This window comes from Erythrolamprus reginae, chromosome 1 (assembly GCF_031021105.1).
Source record: "Erythrolamprus reginae isolate rEryReg1 chromosome 1, rEryReg1.hap1, whole genome shotgun sequence".
Classification (NCBI taxonomy): Eukaryota; Metazoa; Chordata; class Lepidosauria; order Squamata; family Dipsadidae; genus Erythrolamprus; species Erythrolamprus reginae.
This window is the reverse complement of record NC_091950.1, coordinates 424,780,910-424,798,978: the sequence shown is the minus strand read 5'-3', so window position 1 is coordinate 424,798,978 and position 18,069 is coordinate 424,780,910. Positions and strand designations below refer to the sequence as shown.

General features: G+C 43.9%; 1 protein-coding gene across 1 annotated transcript in view; it reads right to left on the bottom strand.

The window, feature by feature from the left end:
• Positions 1 to 18,069, bottom strand: part of LOC139162500 (seizure protein 6 homolog) — a 40,266-nt gene that overhangs the window by 3,740 nt on the left and 18,457 nt on the right. Inside the window, exons 7-11 of the mRNA XM_070742917.1 lie at positions 13,990 to 14,128; positions 10,137 to 10,333; positions 7,006 to 7,200; positions 5,209 to 5,400; positions 2,052 to 2,249 (exon numbers count right to left, since the gene is read on the bottom strand). Of these exons, the coding sequence (XP_070599018.1) occupies positions 2,052 to 2,249; positions 5,209 to 5,400; positions 7,006 to 7,200; positions 10,137 to 10,333; positions 13,990 to 14,128 (921 nt within the window). The remainder of the gene's footprint in view (positions 1 to 2,051; positions 2,250 to 5,208; positions 5,401 to 7,005; positions 7,201 to 10,136; positions 10,334 to 13,989; positions 14,129 to 18,069) is intronic.

The following is an 18,069-nucleotide window of genomic DNA, read 5'->3' as shown; positions in this document are numbered from 1 at the left end:
TAAAGGGTTAAATAAGGTTCAGGAGGGAAGTGTTTTTAATAGGAAAGTGGACAGAAGAACAAGGGGACACTATCTGAAGTTAGTTGGGGGAAAGATCAAAAGCAACATGAGAAAATATTATTTTACTGAAAGAGTAGTAGATGCTTGGAACAAACTTCCAGCAGACGTGGTTGGTCAATCCACAGTCACTGAAGTGAAACCTGCCTGGGATAAACATTTATCCATCCTAAGATAAAAATACAGGAAATAGTAGAAGGGCAGATTTATTTTATTTATTTATTAGATTTGTATGCCGCCCCTCTCCGTAGACTCAGGGCGGCTAACAACAATAATAAAACAGCCTATGACAAATCTAATATGGATGGACCAGGAGGTCTTTTTCTGCCATCAATCTTCAATGTTTCTAACAACAACAACAGAGTTGGAAGGGACCTTGGAGGTCTTCTAGTCCAACCCCCTGCTTAGGCAGGAAACCCTACACTACTTCAGACAGATGGTTATCTAACATCTTCTTAAAAGTTTCCAGTGTTGGCGCATTCACAATGTCTGGAGACAAGCTGTTCCACGCATTAATTGTTCTAACTGTCAGGAAATTCCTCCTTAGTTCTAAGTTGCTTCTCTCTTTGTTTAGTCTCCACCCATTGCTTCTTGTTCTACCCTCGAGTGCTTTGGAGCAGAGGTCCCCAACCGCTGGTCCGCGGACCGGGCCCGGGCCGTTGGGGTTTGCCAGCCGGTCCGCGGCGCCGCTGCCCTCCCGGCAGAGGAAATTATGCAGGACAGGGTGGGGCGTCGGGCAGGGCGGGGGGAATCAGGAGGCTCCTTTGGCGGCTGGGGGCTGCCTGGCTTTGTGATTTTGGCTGGGGGGGAGTTAGGAAGGTCCTACTTCTCCCCCCCCAGCCAAAAACTCAAAGCCTATCTGCTGGATACGGGCGATGAGCGGGACGAGCGGCGCCGAAGCCGGTGGCTGTGGCAGCTGCTGCAAGAGGCTTCCGCGCCGCTCTGTCCCACTCATCGCCCGTATCCAGCAGATAGGCTTTGAGTTTTTGGCTGGGGGGGGTGACTTAGGAAGGTCCTACTTCTCCCCCCCCAGCCAAAAACTCAAAGCCTATCTGCTGGATACGGGCGATGAGCGGGACGAGCGGTGCCAAAGCCGGTGGCTGTGGCAGCTGCTGCAAGAGGCTTCCACGCCGCTCTGTCCCACTCATCGCCCGTAGCCAGCAGATAGGCTTTGAATTTTTGGCTGGGGGGGGGGAGAAGTAGGACCTTCCTAACTCCCCCCCCCCAGCCAAAATCACAAAGCCAGGCAGCCCCCAGCCGCCAAAGGAGCCTCCTGATTCTCCCCGCCCTGTGGAGAAGTGTGGAGGGCTGCGTCACTAAGCTCCACCCCTCCATAACCCCACCCCCATTTGACCAAAGCCCCCCCCCCCCCACCGGGCCGTGGAAAACTGGTCTAGCTTAAAGCCGGTCCCTGGTGCAAAAAAGGTTGGGGACCTCTGCTTTGGAGAATAGCTTGACTCCCTCTTCTTTGGGGCAACCACTGAGATATTGGAAGATTGCTATCCTGATCCCCCTGGTCCTTCTTTTCATTAAACGAGCCATGCCAAGTTCCTGCAACCGTTCTTCATATGTTTTAGCCTCCAGTCCCCTAAAATCCTCTTTGTTGCTCTTCTCTGCACTCTTTCCAGAGTCTTTTTGCATCGTAGTTACTAAAACTGAATGCCATATTCTAAGTGTGGCCTTACCAAGGCCTTGTAAAGTGATATTAACACGTCCTGTAATCTTGATTCTCTCCCCCTGTTGATGCAGCCTAGAACTGTGTTGGCTTTTTGGGCAGCTGCTGCACACGGCTGGCTCCTATTTCAATGGTTGTCCACTAGGACTCCAAGGTCCCTCTCGCAGTTACTACTACTGAGCAAGGTACCACATATACTGCACCTGTGCATTTTGCATATCTCGAGGATTACCTGGAGAATGTGGGGGTCTTCCCACTCCATGCAGAGGGTTCCGGATAACTGACCCACCATGTCCCCCCCAACCCCACAAAGACTGACCGGCTTTGCAAAGCGGGGTAGGGCCACTCCAGCGCGAGGGGTGTCCAGGCAGGCATCGGAGGACGGCGTTGCCCAGCAGCAGGTAACCGGTGGCACAGGTGAAGCGCAGGGTAGTCCCTGTTTGGTAGAGCCGCTTTTCGGGGTGCTGAGTGCTGTGTTCGGGTCCACCTGGGTTGGAGCAGGGTTCATAGACCTCGGCTGGAATTAAGAGAAGGTCAGGATTCCGTCAGGGTGAGCATTGAAGAGTGGGCTAGCCAAGCTGGCCAGGGGAATTCTGGGAATTGAAGTCCTCCAGACTTAAAGTTGCCAAGGTTGAAGACCCATAATTTAAGAGCTGACCAGCTACTACGAGGATGTAGTGCTAGGAAAGAGTCAGCAAGGTGTTTGGACTGGTATCACTTTAAGAGGCTGTAACAAGAAGGGGCCTGTATCTCTCTCTCCCCCCCATCCCCCATGGGTACTTCCCTGCTGTAATTGCTGATTGTTTGAGGTCTGATTGAAGTATGTCTATGTATATATCCTTTGTAGATAAAACTTGTGCTGGCCCAGTGCCGAGAACCCCAAAATAAGATGTACACTGGGTGTTAGTATTAAAGGTTTTAGTACTAATAAAAGTCTTAGCAGCTAGCCAGGGTCCCAAGAATAAGGAAACCCAGCAATAATTACTAGATTGTAGTAATAGTCCTTATTGTAGACTTACAGAAGTTGGTTGGAAGCCCAGAGGTCATTACAGAAACAAATAATGTGATTTTTTAAAATACAAACTGAATTCAAGAGCTGAAACTAGATTTTCTGGAACAAACTGCGTTGTTCTCTGCACCGAAGGGTCACGTGACTCCCCCTTAAATAGCCCGAGGGCGTGGCCCAATAGCCTGCAGTGCTACTCTAAGGTGACCAGATGTCCCAATTTTGGCGGGACAGTCCTGATTTTAAGCTATTTGTCCTGCGTCCTGTGGTGTTCTAAAAAGTCCCGATTTTTCGAAGAAATACCAGTCGGTTTGACCACTGGCTGGAGATTATGTTGGAGTTGGAAGGACCGGCTGTTCCTCCTTTGATGTCGGGCGATCACGTGGCTTGAAGGAATTGCCTGGCAGGCACTTCAGCTTCCGCACTGCCCGAAATCGGCCCATGCTGAGCTGAGCTTCTTCGCGGCTTCCAAGTTTCCCCCCCCTCGAGAGATTCTACTCGCCGGTGCCGGTAAAAACGTTTGAAGCCACGAAGGAGGGCAAACCGAGCTGCAGTGCATGGAGCGAAGTTTCCTTCAGCCTGGGCAGCCAAGTGGGGAGGGTGGGGGAGAAAAAGAAGAAAGTTGCAAATAGCTGTAGAGGACAATGGGATCTGATCTAAACGCTGAGGTAAAAGTCTGTAGAGATTTTTCAGTTGTCCGTCCTGCCCCCCCAGTCAATGGTGTCCCACTTTACCAAAGTAAAAATCTGGTCACCTTATACTACTCATGAGTAAACCTCCTCCTGAGTAACCACTCTTGCCTCCTAGAGGCCCTGTGCACCCTAGCATCCAGAAGAGGCTCCTCCTCTTCTCCTGAGTCACTCATCTCAGGAGGTGCAGAAACTCCTGGTTGCTCTTCAGCATCTGATACCACGTCCTCTTCGCTGTCAGTCTTGGGGGCCAGGAACACAGGATGCCTCCACTGTCTCTGAGTTCATAACTATTTGCGCAGGACGCAAATGGACCACAACAAAACCACTATTTAAATACAAACCTTACAAACTCCTTTCCTGCCAGGTACTGATTTTTCTCGTTGATTTTTTTTTAGAGATTTTTTTTTTACTCAGTCCCAGGAGAAAACCCTTCAGCCTTTTAAAGATCAAGGTTTCTCAGACCTTGCAATTTTAAAAGATGGGTGAACTTCAACTCCCAGAATTCCCATGTTGGCTGAGGAATTCTGGAAGTTGGTCCACACATTGTGAAGTTGTTGAGGCAATTTTCGTCTGTAGTTCATTTAGTGATTGTTCAAAGTTATGACAAGGAAAAAAGGGACTTATGACCGTTTTTCATGCTTAACAACCGTTGCAGCATCTCCAGGCTCGTGTGATCAAAATTCAGACCCTCATAGTTATGACTCATAGTTATGATGGTTGCAGTGCTCCAGGGTCACGTGATCTCTTTTGCGACCATTTGACAAGCAAAGTCAATGGTGAAGCTGGATTCACTCAGCAAACGTGTGAGTTCTTTCACAACTGCAGTGATTCACTTAACAACTATGTCAAGAGAGGTCATAAAACTGGGCAAGGCTTACTTAACGTATGTCTCAATTAGCAACAAAAATATTGGGCTCAGTTGAAGCTGCAAGTCGAGGACCGCCTGTGCTGATTTGGAAAATGACCCTCAGACTAAATTTTAGGCCACAATTTCGTATTTTTCATAATTTTGACTTAGCAACGCATTTGAGCTCAAAATTTCCATCCCTACACAAGACAGTCGGTAAAGGGAGTTTTGCTCCCTTTTACGACTTTTCTTGCCATAGTTGTTAAGTGAATCACTGAAGTTGTTAAATTAATAACATAGTTGTTAAGTGAATCTGCTCCTTCCAGATGACTTCCGTCGCTTTTATTCCTCTTGTTCTAGAACGTAGTCCGGCGACTATGGCGTCTGAGGTTGTTTCACGCACTGCCAGTCGAGGTCAGAAGCCAGCCAATCGCGGGGTATGCTGACCCCAAAACGGTGGGTGAGCAAGACCCCTTCTTCACCTCCCCTCCAGGGAGGTTCTGGGCCGATTCGAGAGGAATCGGCTTCTCCAAACAGCTGGGATTTGGCATCCCCCTGCAGGAGCGCAAGGGATTCCGTCTCATCGCAGTGCTGACCACGCCCCTCTCCTTTGCTGTTGTTAAGTAAATCCGGCTTCCCTGCTGACTTTGCTTGTCAGAAGGTCACAAAAGGGGATCACGTGACCCCCCTCCCCCAGAGGCAAGTGCAACCCATCATAAATAGGAGACAGAGGCCGAGTATCGGAATTTGGATCATGTGACCAACCACGGTGATGCCGCAATGGTCGTAAGTGTGAAAAAAGGGTCACATGTCTCATGTCTTCAGACAGTCACTAAATGAGTAAATGGTCATAAGTCAAGGACTGCCTGTATTTCTTTGACTGCCTGCCTCTCCTCCTCTCCCTGGCTGGAAGACCCCAGACTCAGCTTACGGATGCATTGAGGTAGCCGGTCACTCCATTTGGGCCCACCGGCTGGCCGGTCATGGCAGACGATCTCCCTGGTACCAGCCAGGAGGTAGCCTTTGTCGCAGAGGAACTGGATGGCAGAGCCCACCGGGAATTTGTTGGCGGAGACCACCCGACGGCTGTGCTCCACATCTCCGGGGTCTGGACAAGCGGTTACTAGGAGAGACAATGAGGGATCCGGTATTAGGGCAGAAACAACAAAGTTAATGACAGGAGGGAAGAAAGCGTGTGTGTGTGTGTGTGTGTGAGAGAGAGAGAAACATAGAAACATAGAAGATTGATGGCAGAAAAAGACCTCCTGGTCCATCTAGTCTGCCCTTATACTATTTCCTGTGTTTTATCTTAGGATGGATATATGTTTATCCCAGGCAGGTTTCAATTCAGTTACTGTGGATTTACCAACCACATCTGCTGGAAGTTTGTTCCAAGCATCTACTACTCTTTCAGTCAAATAATATTTTCTCACGTGGCTTCTGATCTTTCCCCCAACTCACCTCAGATTGTGCTCCCTTATTATATTCTCATTGTTTTTATTCTGTATTTACTACTTTATTATGCTTGTTGTACGCCGCCCAGAGCCCGCAAGGAGTTAGGCAGCTTAAAATTCAATCAATTAAATAGAATAGAATAGAATAGAATTTTATTGGCCAAGTGTGATTGGACAGACAAGGAATTTGCCTTGGTGCAGATGCTCTCAGCGTACATAAAAGAAAAAGAGACATTTGTCAAGAATCAGGAGGTACAACACTTAATGACTGTCATAGGGGTCAAATAAGCAATGAAGAAATTAAATTAAATTAAATTATGCAGAAGGCTGTTTTTGCAATGCCACCTTCGATAGTCCAGACTTAACAACGGTCCCCTCATCAGCCAGTAGGGGGAGCTCTTACCACACCCAACATAAAGTTCAAAGTGGTTTTGCAAGCACAATGGAGGAGCTGTAAGGAAATGTCCTCTCCCCACTCTGGCCATGATGGCGAAAGTATGGCACAGGTGACGTGCAGAGCTGTGTCTACTGGCAGGTGATCTGTTGCCCTAGCTCAGCTCCAGCATACATGTGCGTGCCAGCCAGCTGGAGGGTCTGGGAGGGCGTTTTTGGCCCAGATTGTTGGTGGCAACAGGCTGTCAAGCGGTAGATAAGTCTAAATGCTATTGCTTTTGCTATTCCTTCCTTCCTTCCTTCCTTCCTTCCTTCCTTCCTTCCTTCCTTCCTTCCTTCCTTCCTTCCTTCCTTCCTTCCTCCCTCCCTTCCTATCCTTCCTCCCTTCCTTCCTTCCTATCCTTCTTTACTTACTTATTCACTCACTTTTGCTCTCCCTCCTTCCATCCCCTCTCCTTCTCCTTCCATCTTTCTTTCTTTCTTTCTTTCTCTCTTTCTTTTTCTTTTTTTCCCTCCCTCCCTCCCATCCTCCCTCCCTCCTCCCTTCCTTCCATCCATCCATCTATTCTTCCGAGGTGGGCCTAATGAAGACCCAGATTGTTGGGGGCAAGAGGCTGATTCTGTAAATCACTTCCTTTCTCCCTCCATCCCTTCCTTCTTCCTTCCCTTCCTTTCCCTTCTTTTCCTTTCCTTCCTCCATTCCTCCCTCCCTCCCTCCTCTTCTCTTTCCTTTCCTTCCTTCCCTCCTTCCTTCCCTCCCATCTTTTATCCCATAGCCTTCTTTCCTTTCTTCTCTGCCCTTCCCTCCCTCCCTCCTTCCCTCCCTCCTTTCTACTCTCCCTCCTCCCCCTCCCAGTCCCAGACCTCCATCTCCCCCTTACCTCTCTGGCAGGAGGGCAGGTCCCCACTCCAGACCAAGTCCCAGTGGCACATCAGGAGCTCGGTGCCCACCAACTCATAGCCGGGGTAGCAGTGGTAGGTCACAATGGCCCCGTGGATCAGCTCCGGGTGGGAGGTGGTCTTCCAGCCATTGGGGATTTCTGGCAACTCCGGGCAAGTGTCGTTGCGGGGGACCTCTGCCAGGGAAGAAGACCGTATCAGAAATAAGTTTATTTCTGGAGGTTATTTTATTATTTTATTTTATTTTATTTTATTTTATTTTATTTTATTTTATTTTATTTTATTTTATTTTATTTTATTTTATTTTATTTTATTTTATTTTATTTTATTTTATTTTATTTTATTTTATTTTATTTTATTTTATTTTTTATTTTATTTTATTTTATTAATTAGATTTGTATGCCGCCCCTCTCCGGAGACTCGGAGCGGCATACAATATTGCAATGCAAGTACTGTAAATGGTTTGTAACCATAGGAAAGGCTGATGTAAGCCATAGTCAGTATGTAATCATGGGCTTACTAACTGTGCTGCAACCTGATTGGCTGTAACCTATATAAGGAGGAACACCCTTGCATGGGTGTGGTTGGTATTGAGTGGTTGCTACAGAGTGGTTTTGTGCTGGGTGGTTTGTAGTTAGTCTTAGTGGTTGCAGTGGTGGGTGTATTGGTAGTTATATAATAGTATTGTAGGTAGTTTGTTATAGTGGTTAAATGTAGAGATGATAGTTTATTTAGAGAAAACTTTTTGCTAAGAGGAAAGTAATATATATATAGTATGTCACATGTTTTTTGCTGAATTTGAAAATTAAGGGAGACTAGGATAGATCTATTTCGGCCTTATTTTGGCCTCATCAGCTAGCCATACCCACTGGGACTTGAACCTGCAACCTTTGCCTTGTAAGGCAGAGAATTATCCTCTAGGCTACAGTATCCAATCCCTTCAGCTCTGCACCAGGGAAGGGTTACCCTGGTGTATTGAAGGAACATCACAAGCTCCTTATTTGCCTCTCGGCCCAACCCAGGGCCATTTCCAAGGCAGTTAATTTTATTGATAGCCGACAATTCTATCTATCTATCTATCTATCTATCTATCTATCTATCTATCTATCTATCTATCTATCTATCTATCTATCTATTTAAAAAGCTTACTTAGTTTTTCAAATACAATAAAAAAGAAAGAAATCTCATTATATACATGCAGATCATTACCCGTTTCTATTTCAGTATACAAATATTCTATTTCTAATTGATTATATCCGTCATTAAAAAGATAAATAGGAGAGTAAATAGATACTGTCTTGTTAAACGTAAATATTTATTTGTTGTTGGCTAAATTTGTATAGATTCTATGGTATAGATTCTCTTCTGAATCCAGTTGTACCATTTATCCCAGGGTTCTCATATGTAGACGGAGTCAGTAAAATATATTTTCACAAGAAAGCCTGCTGCAGTGTTTTTCACTGAAGACTTCAGTTGGGTAGAGTTGTGAATTGTGGCTAGTTGGTGGGTTGCCTTCTACACCCACAAAACTCTCCCAACAGGCCGAAAGATGAGTGGGAGGCTGGTGGGAGGGGGAGCCCTTGGCGTCCAATTTTGGGGGTGCGTCCACAAGACCCTCTTTTTTTAATGTTTTATTTATCCATTTTTTCATTTTTAAAGCATCACAATCATATTACATGGACCTAAACCCAGTCTCGTACATTATGTCTATTTCGTTATATACATTATCGTAGTTCCATTTTTCGTATTTTCCTTTCACATTTTGTTTTTATTTTCCATCCAATTATTATACCCTTTGTTTTGAGTTTCATAATATTCTGAATTGTTTAATCCCTTCATCTCCATTCTCAGCCTGTCCCTTTCTGCACACCTATAAATGTTATCTATAATTGAGTTTTCTGATGGTATTGCATTTTCCGGTATTGCTCATAACATATCCTTGCAGCTGTTATTATAGGAGTTATTAGATATTGAATTTTGGGGGGATATTTTTCCTTCCTGATTCCAAGTAAATAACCTTCAGGGGGGGGGGATTCTATTTCAAAAGATGCAAAAAAGGCAACTAGAATGATCAAGGAAATGGAGCCCCTCCCTTATGAAACCAGGTTGCAACGCCTCGGTCTCTTCAGCCTTGAAAGACGGCGTTTGAGGGGGGACTTGATCGAAGGGTATAAAATCAGGCATGGGATAGAAAAGGTGGATGGAGAACAATTCTTTTCTCTATCACACAATACAAGGATGAGGGGCCCCTCCCTAAAGCTCATAGGTGAGAAAGTGAGGACACATCAAGGAAAATATTTCTTCACCCAGAGGGTCCTTGGTTGATGGGATTCCCTTCCAGAAGAGGTCGTGACAGCTGTCAGTCTTGATAGCTTCAAGGCAGGATGAGGCAGATTCATGGATGCCAAGAGTATCATAGATGGTTATTGAAACAGATGTCCAAGTGCCACCTCTATGTTGGTTGAGGCAGGCAGGGTTCCCTTGGGTCCCATTTGTTGGGGGTCTAGGGAAAGGGAGGGTCTTGCCTTCTCTTTCTGCTCAAGATCTCCATGGACAATTGGGGGGCCACTGTGGGACACAGAATGCTGGACTCGATGGGCTTTGGCCTGATTCAGCCGGGCTCTTCTTAGGTTCCTATGTTCCCACTTACACATCTTAATTTACTTAGAAACATAGAAGATTGATGGCAGAAAAAGACTTCCTGGTCCATCTCGTCTGCCCTTATACTATTTACTGTATTTTATCTTAGGATGGATAGATGTTTATCCCAGGCATGTTTAAAATTAAGTTATTATGGTTTGACCAACCACGTCTGCTGGAAGTTTGTTCCACTTTTACCTTCTTATTCTTTACACCTGTTCTCCAACCAATTGTTCCATAAATTCCAACCAACCTTGTCCCTAACTTAACAATGCAGTGATTCACTTAACAACTGAGGCAAGAAAGGTCGTAAAACAGAGCAAAATTCATTTTACAACTGGATTGCTTAGCCATGGAAATTTTTTGCTGTACCACCTGTCATTGCAATACCCCCCCAGACCCCGAGGCAAGTTGGAAGCTGAGCCACGAAGGCCGTTTGAGGGTCTCCAGAGAAGGCAGCTGCTCCGCTTACCGGCAAAATGGATGATGAAACCATGCCGGTAGCCCATGGCGCTGCTTCCAGGATCTGACTGGAACTGGATGGTGACATCAGCCATGGAGGTAAAAAGCTGGAAGTGCCGGTGGGAGCCCGAATACTGGCCCAGGATGCGGGCCGTCAGGTCATCCCCGTCGTAGAAGGTCAGCGTGTCTCCTTTGCCGAGGCGCAACCTTTAAGGGCAAAGAGGGAGGGGAGATAATTGGCTTAAAAATTGGATATTATTCAGTATTTTTCTCAGCTTGGCCTCCACATCTGGATCCCCATCCCCCCACTCCCTACTAGCACTGATGAGGTTACAGAGCTGGGTCATGAGACATCTGCAAAGAAACCGCCCAGCTCCAGGGACCCCAGTCTTTTTCTTAGAAACATGGAAACTTAAAAGATTGACAGCAGAAAAAGAGACCTCCTGGTCCATCTAGTCTGCCCTTATACTATTTCCTGTATTTTATCTTAGGATGGATCTATGTTTATCCCAGGCATGTTTAAATTCAGTTCCTGTGGATTGACCAACCACGTCTGCTGGAAGTTTGTTCCAAGCATCTACTACTCTTTCAGCCAAATCATATTTTCTCATGTTGCTTTTGATCTTTCCCCCAACTAACTTCAGATTGTGTCCCCTTGTTCTTGTGTTCACTTTCCTATTAAAAACACTTCCCTCCTGGACCTTATTTAACCCTTGAACGTATTTAAATCTTTCGATCCTGTCCCTCCCTTTCCCTTCTGTCCTCCAGACTACTGTATACAGATTGAGTTCATTGAGTCTTTCCTGATACGTTTTATGCTTAAGACCTTCCACCGTTTTTGTAGCCCGTCTTTGGACCCCTTCAATTTGATCCATCTCTTTTTGTAGGTGAGGTCTCCAGAACTGGACACAGTGTTATTCCAAATGGGGTCTCACCAGCGTTCTATACAGCGGGATCCCAATCTCCCTCTTCCTGCTTGTTGTACGTCTAGCTATGCAGCCAAACATTCAACTTGCTTTCCCTACCTCCTGACTGCACTGATGTTGTTACCTAGCTGGGTCATAAGACGTCTGCAAAGAAACCACTCAGCTCCGAGCGAGACCCAAGTCCCCACGATCCAACCCTGAGCTACAAATGTTCTATTGATTAATAAGACTTATCAGCTGGGCCCAGATTTGCCACTCTCGGGGCTGTGGCATCCACAAAGGCTGGGGGCTTTAGATCTAATTTTAAATGTAGGTTTCCTATGTGCTGTATTATTGCATTTATTTTGTGTTGAGCCGCCTTGAGTCAGTGGAGGAGAGCGGCATAGAAATCCGACCAAATAAATAATAAAATAAATTTAATTCATTGTCTTTATTTTTTTATTTTTTTGTTTTACCTGACTTTCTAACCAAGAGTAAAATTTATTCCAGCTTTGCTAATATTCCGACTCATGTTTATCTTTTATTTCCATAATTTGTTAATTTGTCCATTTCTGCATAGATCATGATTTTTTTCTAATAATAATTCATCGTCCGTTGTTATGTTTTCACTTTTCCATTGTTGTGCAGAAATTAATCTTGCCGCAGTTGTTATGTGCAGGATTAAGCAAGTTTGACATATTTTGTATCTTTCATGGGTTATTCCCAGGAGAAATAGTTCTGGTTTTCTTTCAATTTTCTTTTTCCATGTCTTTTTCAGTACACCAAGACAAATTCCACAAGTGTCCAATCACACTTGGCCAATAAAGAATTCTATCCTACCCTACCCTACCCTACCCTACCCTATCCCATCCCATCCCATATTTATTCTATTCTATTCCTATTCTATTCTATTTTTATTCCATTTCATTCTCTTCTCTTCTCTTTTCTCTTCTCGTACACTGGGAGCATCTGCACCAAAGACAGATTCCTTGTGTGTCCAATCATACTTGGCCAATAAAGAATTCTATTCTATTCTTTCAACCAACGTTGTCAAGTTTACTTTTCTCACGTTCTCTCGTTTACCCAAAGAAAGCAAATTCAATTTACCATCCTGGTTGGGACGTTGCCACAGGTGGGTTTAGCTGAGCCACACCGGGCACCAAACATGCCGGTATTTCTGACTCATGTTGGCTTAAACAGCCTTCACATCCACCCTGCCTTCTGTTGTCATGTAAATACTAGTGGGCTGAATTTTGGAGAAATGACAAAATTTTCAAATCCCGCAGAGGCAGATAAGCGCTCCTTCAAATGGAACGCTCCATCCCCTTCCTCCCTCTTTCAAATCCCAGGAGCCACCATGTGTGTGTGTGTTTGTGTGTGTGTGTGTGTGTTTGTGTGTGTGTGTGTGTGTGTGTGTGTGTGTGTGTGTGTGAGAGAGAGAGAGAGTATAAAATAATACACTTGGGGGAAAGGAATCCTCAATCTGAGTGTTGTATTGGCAGTTCTGTGTTAGCAAAAACTTCAGAAGAAAAGGATTTAGGGGTCGTGATTTCTGACAGTCTCAAAATGGGTGAACAGTGTAGTCAAGTGGTAGGGAAAGTGAGTAGGATGCTTGGCTGCATAGCTAGAGGTATAACAAGCAGGAAGAGGGAGATTGTGATCCCAAAATATAGAGCGCTGGTGAGACCCCATTTGGAATACTACTGTGTTCAGTTCTGGAGACCTCACCTACAAAAAGATATTGACAAAATTGAACGGGTCCAAAGACGGGCTACAAGAATGGTGGAAGGTCTTAAGCATAAAACGCATCAGGAAAGACTTCATGAACTCAATCTGTATAGTCTGGAGGACAGAAGGAAAAGGGGGGACATGATCGACACATTTAAATATGTTAAAGGGTTAAATAAGGTTCAGGAGGGAAGTGTTTTTAATAGGAAAGTGAACACAAGAACAAGGAGACACAATCTGAAGTTAGTTGGGGGAAAGATCAAAAGCAACATGAGAAAGTATTATTTTACTGAAAGAGTAGTAGATCCTTGGAACAAACTTCCAGCAGACGTGGTTGGCAAATCCACAGTAACTGAATTTAAACATGCCTTGGATAAACATCTATCCATTGTAAGATAAAATACAGGAAATAGTATAAGGGCAGACTAGATGGACCAGGAGGTCTGCTTCTGCCGTCAATCTTCTATGTTTCTCTTTTTCTATGATAGATAGATAGATAGATTAGATAGATAAATAGATAGATAGATAGATAGATAGATAGATAGATAGATCATAGATAAGTTGGTAGGTAGGTAGAGAGTCAGAGAGAAAGAGAGAGAGAAAGATAGATAGAGATAGATAGATAAGTAGATATAGATATATAACATTTTTTGCTGATAGTGAAATACATTTATAATCTTCTTTGGGGCAGCCCATCAAATGGATGGAGCACCCACAATTTCTGAAGGTAAGTTGTCCTTCCTTCCTTCCTTCCTTCCTTCCTTCCTTCCTTCCTTCCTTCCTTCCTTCCTCCCTCCCTCCCTCCCTCCCTCCCTCCCTCCCTCCCTCCCTCCCTTCCCTTCCCACCCAAGCAATAGCCCTTTGACCTATATACTGCTCACAATGCTTTACAGTCTCTCTCTAAGCGCTTTACATAATCAGCCTCTTGCCCCCAATAATCCGGGTCCTCATTTTACCGACCTCAGAAGGACGGAAGACTGAGACAAGCTTGAGCCGGTCAGGATTGAACTCCAGGCAGTGGGCAGTGAAGTTAACCTGCAATACTGCCTTCAACCACTGCGCCACCATGGTTCAAGTGTTGCCTTGCTTAGCAACGTCTGGGCTCAATTGTGGTCGTAAATCAGGGACGGTGGTGGTGGGAGGCTGGGTTCCAATTATGTGGGTTCGCCTGCCTTAAGGAGAGCCGGGACTGGGTGTGAAAGAGGGGGAAGGGAGAAGGAGTCCACTCACACACGTATGTCCAACATGATGCGCTTGTCCTCTTCCACGTGGACACCCCAAATGCAATCCTGCCCCTTTCCGTACGGCTCGGGCCAGTTGGGGGACAAGACCACTCCGGAGGCATCCGTGATCTCACCACTGCACACCGCTGTTGGGGGGGGGGGACACACAGGTGAGACAAAGGGGCCATACGCGGACATTGCCAAGGCTGGGTTTTTGCATTTACTGTATTGCATTTATTTATTTATTGCATTTATATGCCCCTCACTCCGAAACGGACTATAAATACAATACAAGTAAACATCACTGAAACCACGTATATAATAATAATAATAAACCCAGGGTTTCCAGCTTTTAATTTTAAAATTCAGTGCAAGATATATTTCTTTTGTGAATAATGTAAAAGTTAAAAGAAACAGTTTTTAAATCAAAGGCAAACCCACAAAACACACATTACCTTTCTGGTTCAACACCAAAGTCACTGTGCAAAGAACAATAAACAATAAAGAAAAACAACGGAGTTGGAAGGGACCTTGGAGGTCTTCTAGTCCAACCCCCTGCTTAGGCAGGAAATCCTACATTACTTCAGACAGACATCTGCTTAAAAACTTCCAGTGTTGAAGCATTCACAACTTCTGGAGCAAGTAGTTCCACTGGTTAATTGTCAGAAAATTTCTCCTTAGTTCTAAGTTGCTTCTCTCCTTGTTTAGTTTCCACCCATTGCTTCTTGTTCTACCCTCAGGTGCTTTGGAGAATAGCTTGACTCCCTTTTCTTTGTGGCAACCCCTGAGATATTGGAAGATGGCTATCATGTCCCTCCTGGTTCTTCTTTTCATTAAACTAGCCATGCAAAGTTTCTGCAACCGTTCTCCATGTGTTTTTGCCTCCATTTATCCCCTAATCTTCTTTGTTGCTCTTCTCTGCACTTTTTCTAGAGTCTCAACATCCCTTTTGCATCACAGCAACCAAAATTGAATGCAGTATTCCAAGTGTGGCCTTCCCAAGGCCTTATAAAGTGTGGTATTATATTGACATGAATCACAAGAAGAAAAAATCAGGGCGCAGCACTTGGAACTTTTGTTCTTGCTGATTAAAAAAAAGTGGAGTAAACCAATAGAAAGTGGTTAAGTTCCCAGGCTTCTTTTCCCCCTTTGAATTGTGATTAGATTGTAAAAATGATAGCAAGTGGAAACAGAAACATGGAATGAATCCATCCGGATATTAAAGACACTACAAATGAGCAGCGCATGGGAATGAAAGAAATACTGGAAGATGTGGGCTGCACAGAACTAAGACTGGGGAATATAATACAAAGAGTAATAAGCACAGAACAGATAAAGGAGGAAACTAGGAAACCCTGGAAGAGTGGAAGAAAGGAACTGGGGGGGAAAAACAAGAAGAAAGAAAACACAACAAAAGAATGATGGAAACTCCGAGGGTGAAAAATGAGATTAGAGGAGAAGGGGGAAGATCATAGGTGGCAGGGGAAAGATAAAGGAGGAAATACCAGAAAGGGAAAAAGAAGAAAAAGAAGAAAAGATGAAAGCAAAATAAAAGCAACAGGGGGAAAACAGAGGAGAGAAAAATAGACAGTTTAGGGGGAAAAAGGATTTAAGAATAGAAATGAAAGAGTTGAAAGACATTTGGGGCAGGCAACCCAAAAAGAGAAAGAAAAGAGGATTAAAAATATGGAGCAGAGTAAAAGATAAGGGATATAAAAAGAATAAGAATATGTATGTTAAATCAGTATAATAGTATGAAATAATTTTGAACAAGAAACTTTTTTGTGGCGGTAAGAATAAAAAATAATAACACTTTTGAATATATAAGATATGAATAGAGACCGCCTCCTGCCGCACGAATCCCAGCGACCGATTAGGTCCCACAGAGTGGACCTTCTCTGGGTCCCGTCAACTAAACAATGTCGGTTGGCGGGCCCCATGGGAAGAGCCTTCTCTGTGGCGGCACCGGCCCTCTGGAACCAACTCCCCCCGGAGATTAGAACTGCCCCTACTCTTCCTGCCTTCCGTAAACTCCTTAAGACCCACCTTTGCCGTCAGGCATGGGGAAATTGAAACATCTCCCCCTGGGCACGTTTAATGTATACATGGTATGCTTGTGTGTGTGTCTTTAAGTATATGGGTTTTTTTTAAAAAATCTTTAAATATTTTAATTAATTGGATTACTTATGATTGTTTCACTTGTTGTGAGCCGCCCCGAGTCTTCGGAGAGGGGCGGCATACAAATCCAAATAATAAATAAATAAATAAATAATGGGGGAAAAATAACTTGTATTAAACACACGTATGAATTAGTAAATGTTTGAAGTTTGAAGAATGAATGTTTATTATTGGGGTTCTATATTGCATTTTATAACTGTTTTTTTTTTAAAAATTATGGGTTTTTAGCTTTCTAATTATTGAATTTGTATTTTACACAAATAAACATTAGAAAATATGAAAATTGAAAATTGGTAATTTTGAAACCTGTTTTGTATGGGAGGTAAAAGATAAAGGAGAAAGATACAGGATAAAGATAAAGAAGTGTACGTTTGATTCATTAGAGAAAAGTTTTGAATATATTGACATAAAGACATAAATATGTTGCAGAAAGAAGCCTAAGGAACATGGAGAACATGATCATAAACTATTCATTTGAAAGATTAGATCAAAGTGTGGGACATATTTGAGAGCTCATTCCACTGACGTGGCTGTGACGGGGCTGAAATAAACCTGTAATTTTGGATGAGTTGGCTTATAATTTAACGTAACATAACGTAACGTAACATAACATAACAATATAGTATAGTATAATAAATACAATATAATATAATATAATATAATATAATATGTAATAAAATAATAGTAAAAAATAAAATAATACGAAGAAAGAGAGTCCTTAATTAGAAAGCTTGATGAAACATTATAAATGGAGAAAAATGTGAACTAAGCCACTCCCACCCAATCACATGGTAGGTAAGACACTCCCCTCAGTCACATGACCGTTAATCCACCACCACCCCATCACATGATCATCAAACCACTCCCACCTGGTCACACAGTCAGCCAGTTATTCCTATCTGGTCATATGACCATCAAGCCACACCCACAAAATAAGCCACACCCACAGCGTGGCAGTAAAAAATTTGGCAATGCATCACCGGTGCTGTGGACCGTCATAGGACCCCCTGCTGATGCTAAGCGGAGTTGAGAGGATTCCTGAAGAGAGGCTAAGTTAGTTTATTTGGAGATTCAGGGGTGGGCCTGGTCTTTTCTTGCAGGAAGGGAGGGAGGGAGGGAGGGTGGAAGAATGGAGAAAAGAGGAAGAAAGGAAAGAAGGAAGGAAGGAAGGAAGGAAGGAAGAAGAGGGAGGGAAGGAAGGAAGGAAGGAAAGAAGGAAAGACGTGTTGGAGAAGGAATGACAGAAGGTGGGGGTGGAGTTAAAAGAGGCATCAGCCTAGAATCATTATATAGCTGCAAGAGGACTAAATCCAACCCCGTGAATGCCATTCATTCACCCTTAACCAACTAACATGAGTTAAGAAGTTTCCTATGCTTATGCATTTATTCATTTATTCATTCATTTTGTGATATTTATACACTGATCAACTCCAGTAGGACTCTGGGCGGCTCACAATAACCACACAAAAAACCCATATAAAATATAACAACAATAAAACAGCAAAAAAGCATAAAATACATAAATAACCCAAAAAAAAACATGCATACACTCAATTACTCCTAGTCCTAAAATTTATTTTAGCAATAGTGGATCTGGTCTTTTGCACCTGACAATATGGATGGATGGAAGGAAGGAAGGAAATGGAGAGAGGAAGAGAGAAGGGAAGGAGATGGAGGGGGAAAGAAGGAAAAGAGGAAGGAACGAAGGAAATGGAGGGAGGAGATGAATGAAAAAAGAGGAAGGAAGGAAAGAAGGAAGGGAGGAAAGAAGATGGGAAGGAAAGAAGGAAGGAAGGAAGGAAGGAAAGAAGATGGGATGGAAGGGAGGAAGGAAGGAAAGAAGAAAGGAAAAGAAAAAAGATGAGTAGGAAAGAAGTGTAGGAGAAGGAGCAGCAGAGCTTAGAGGTGG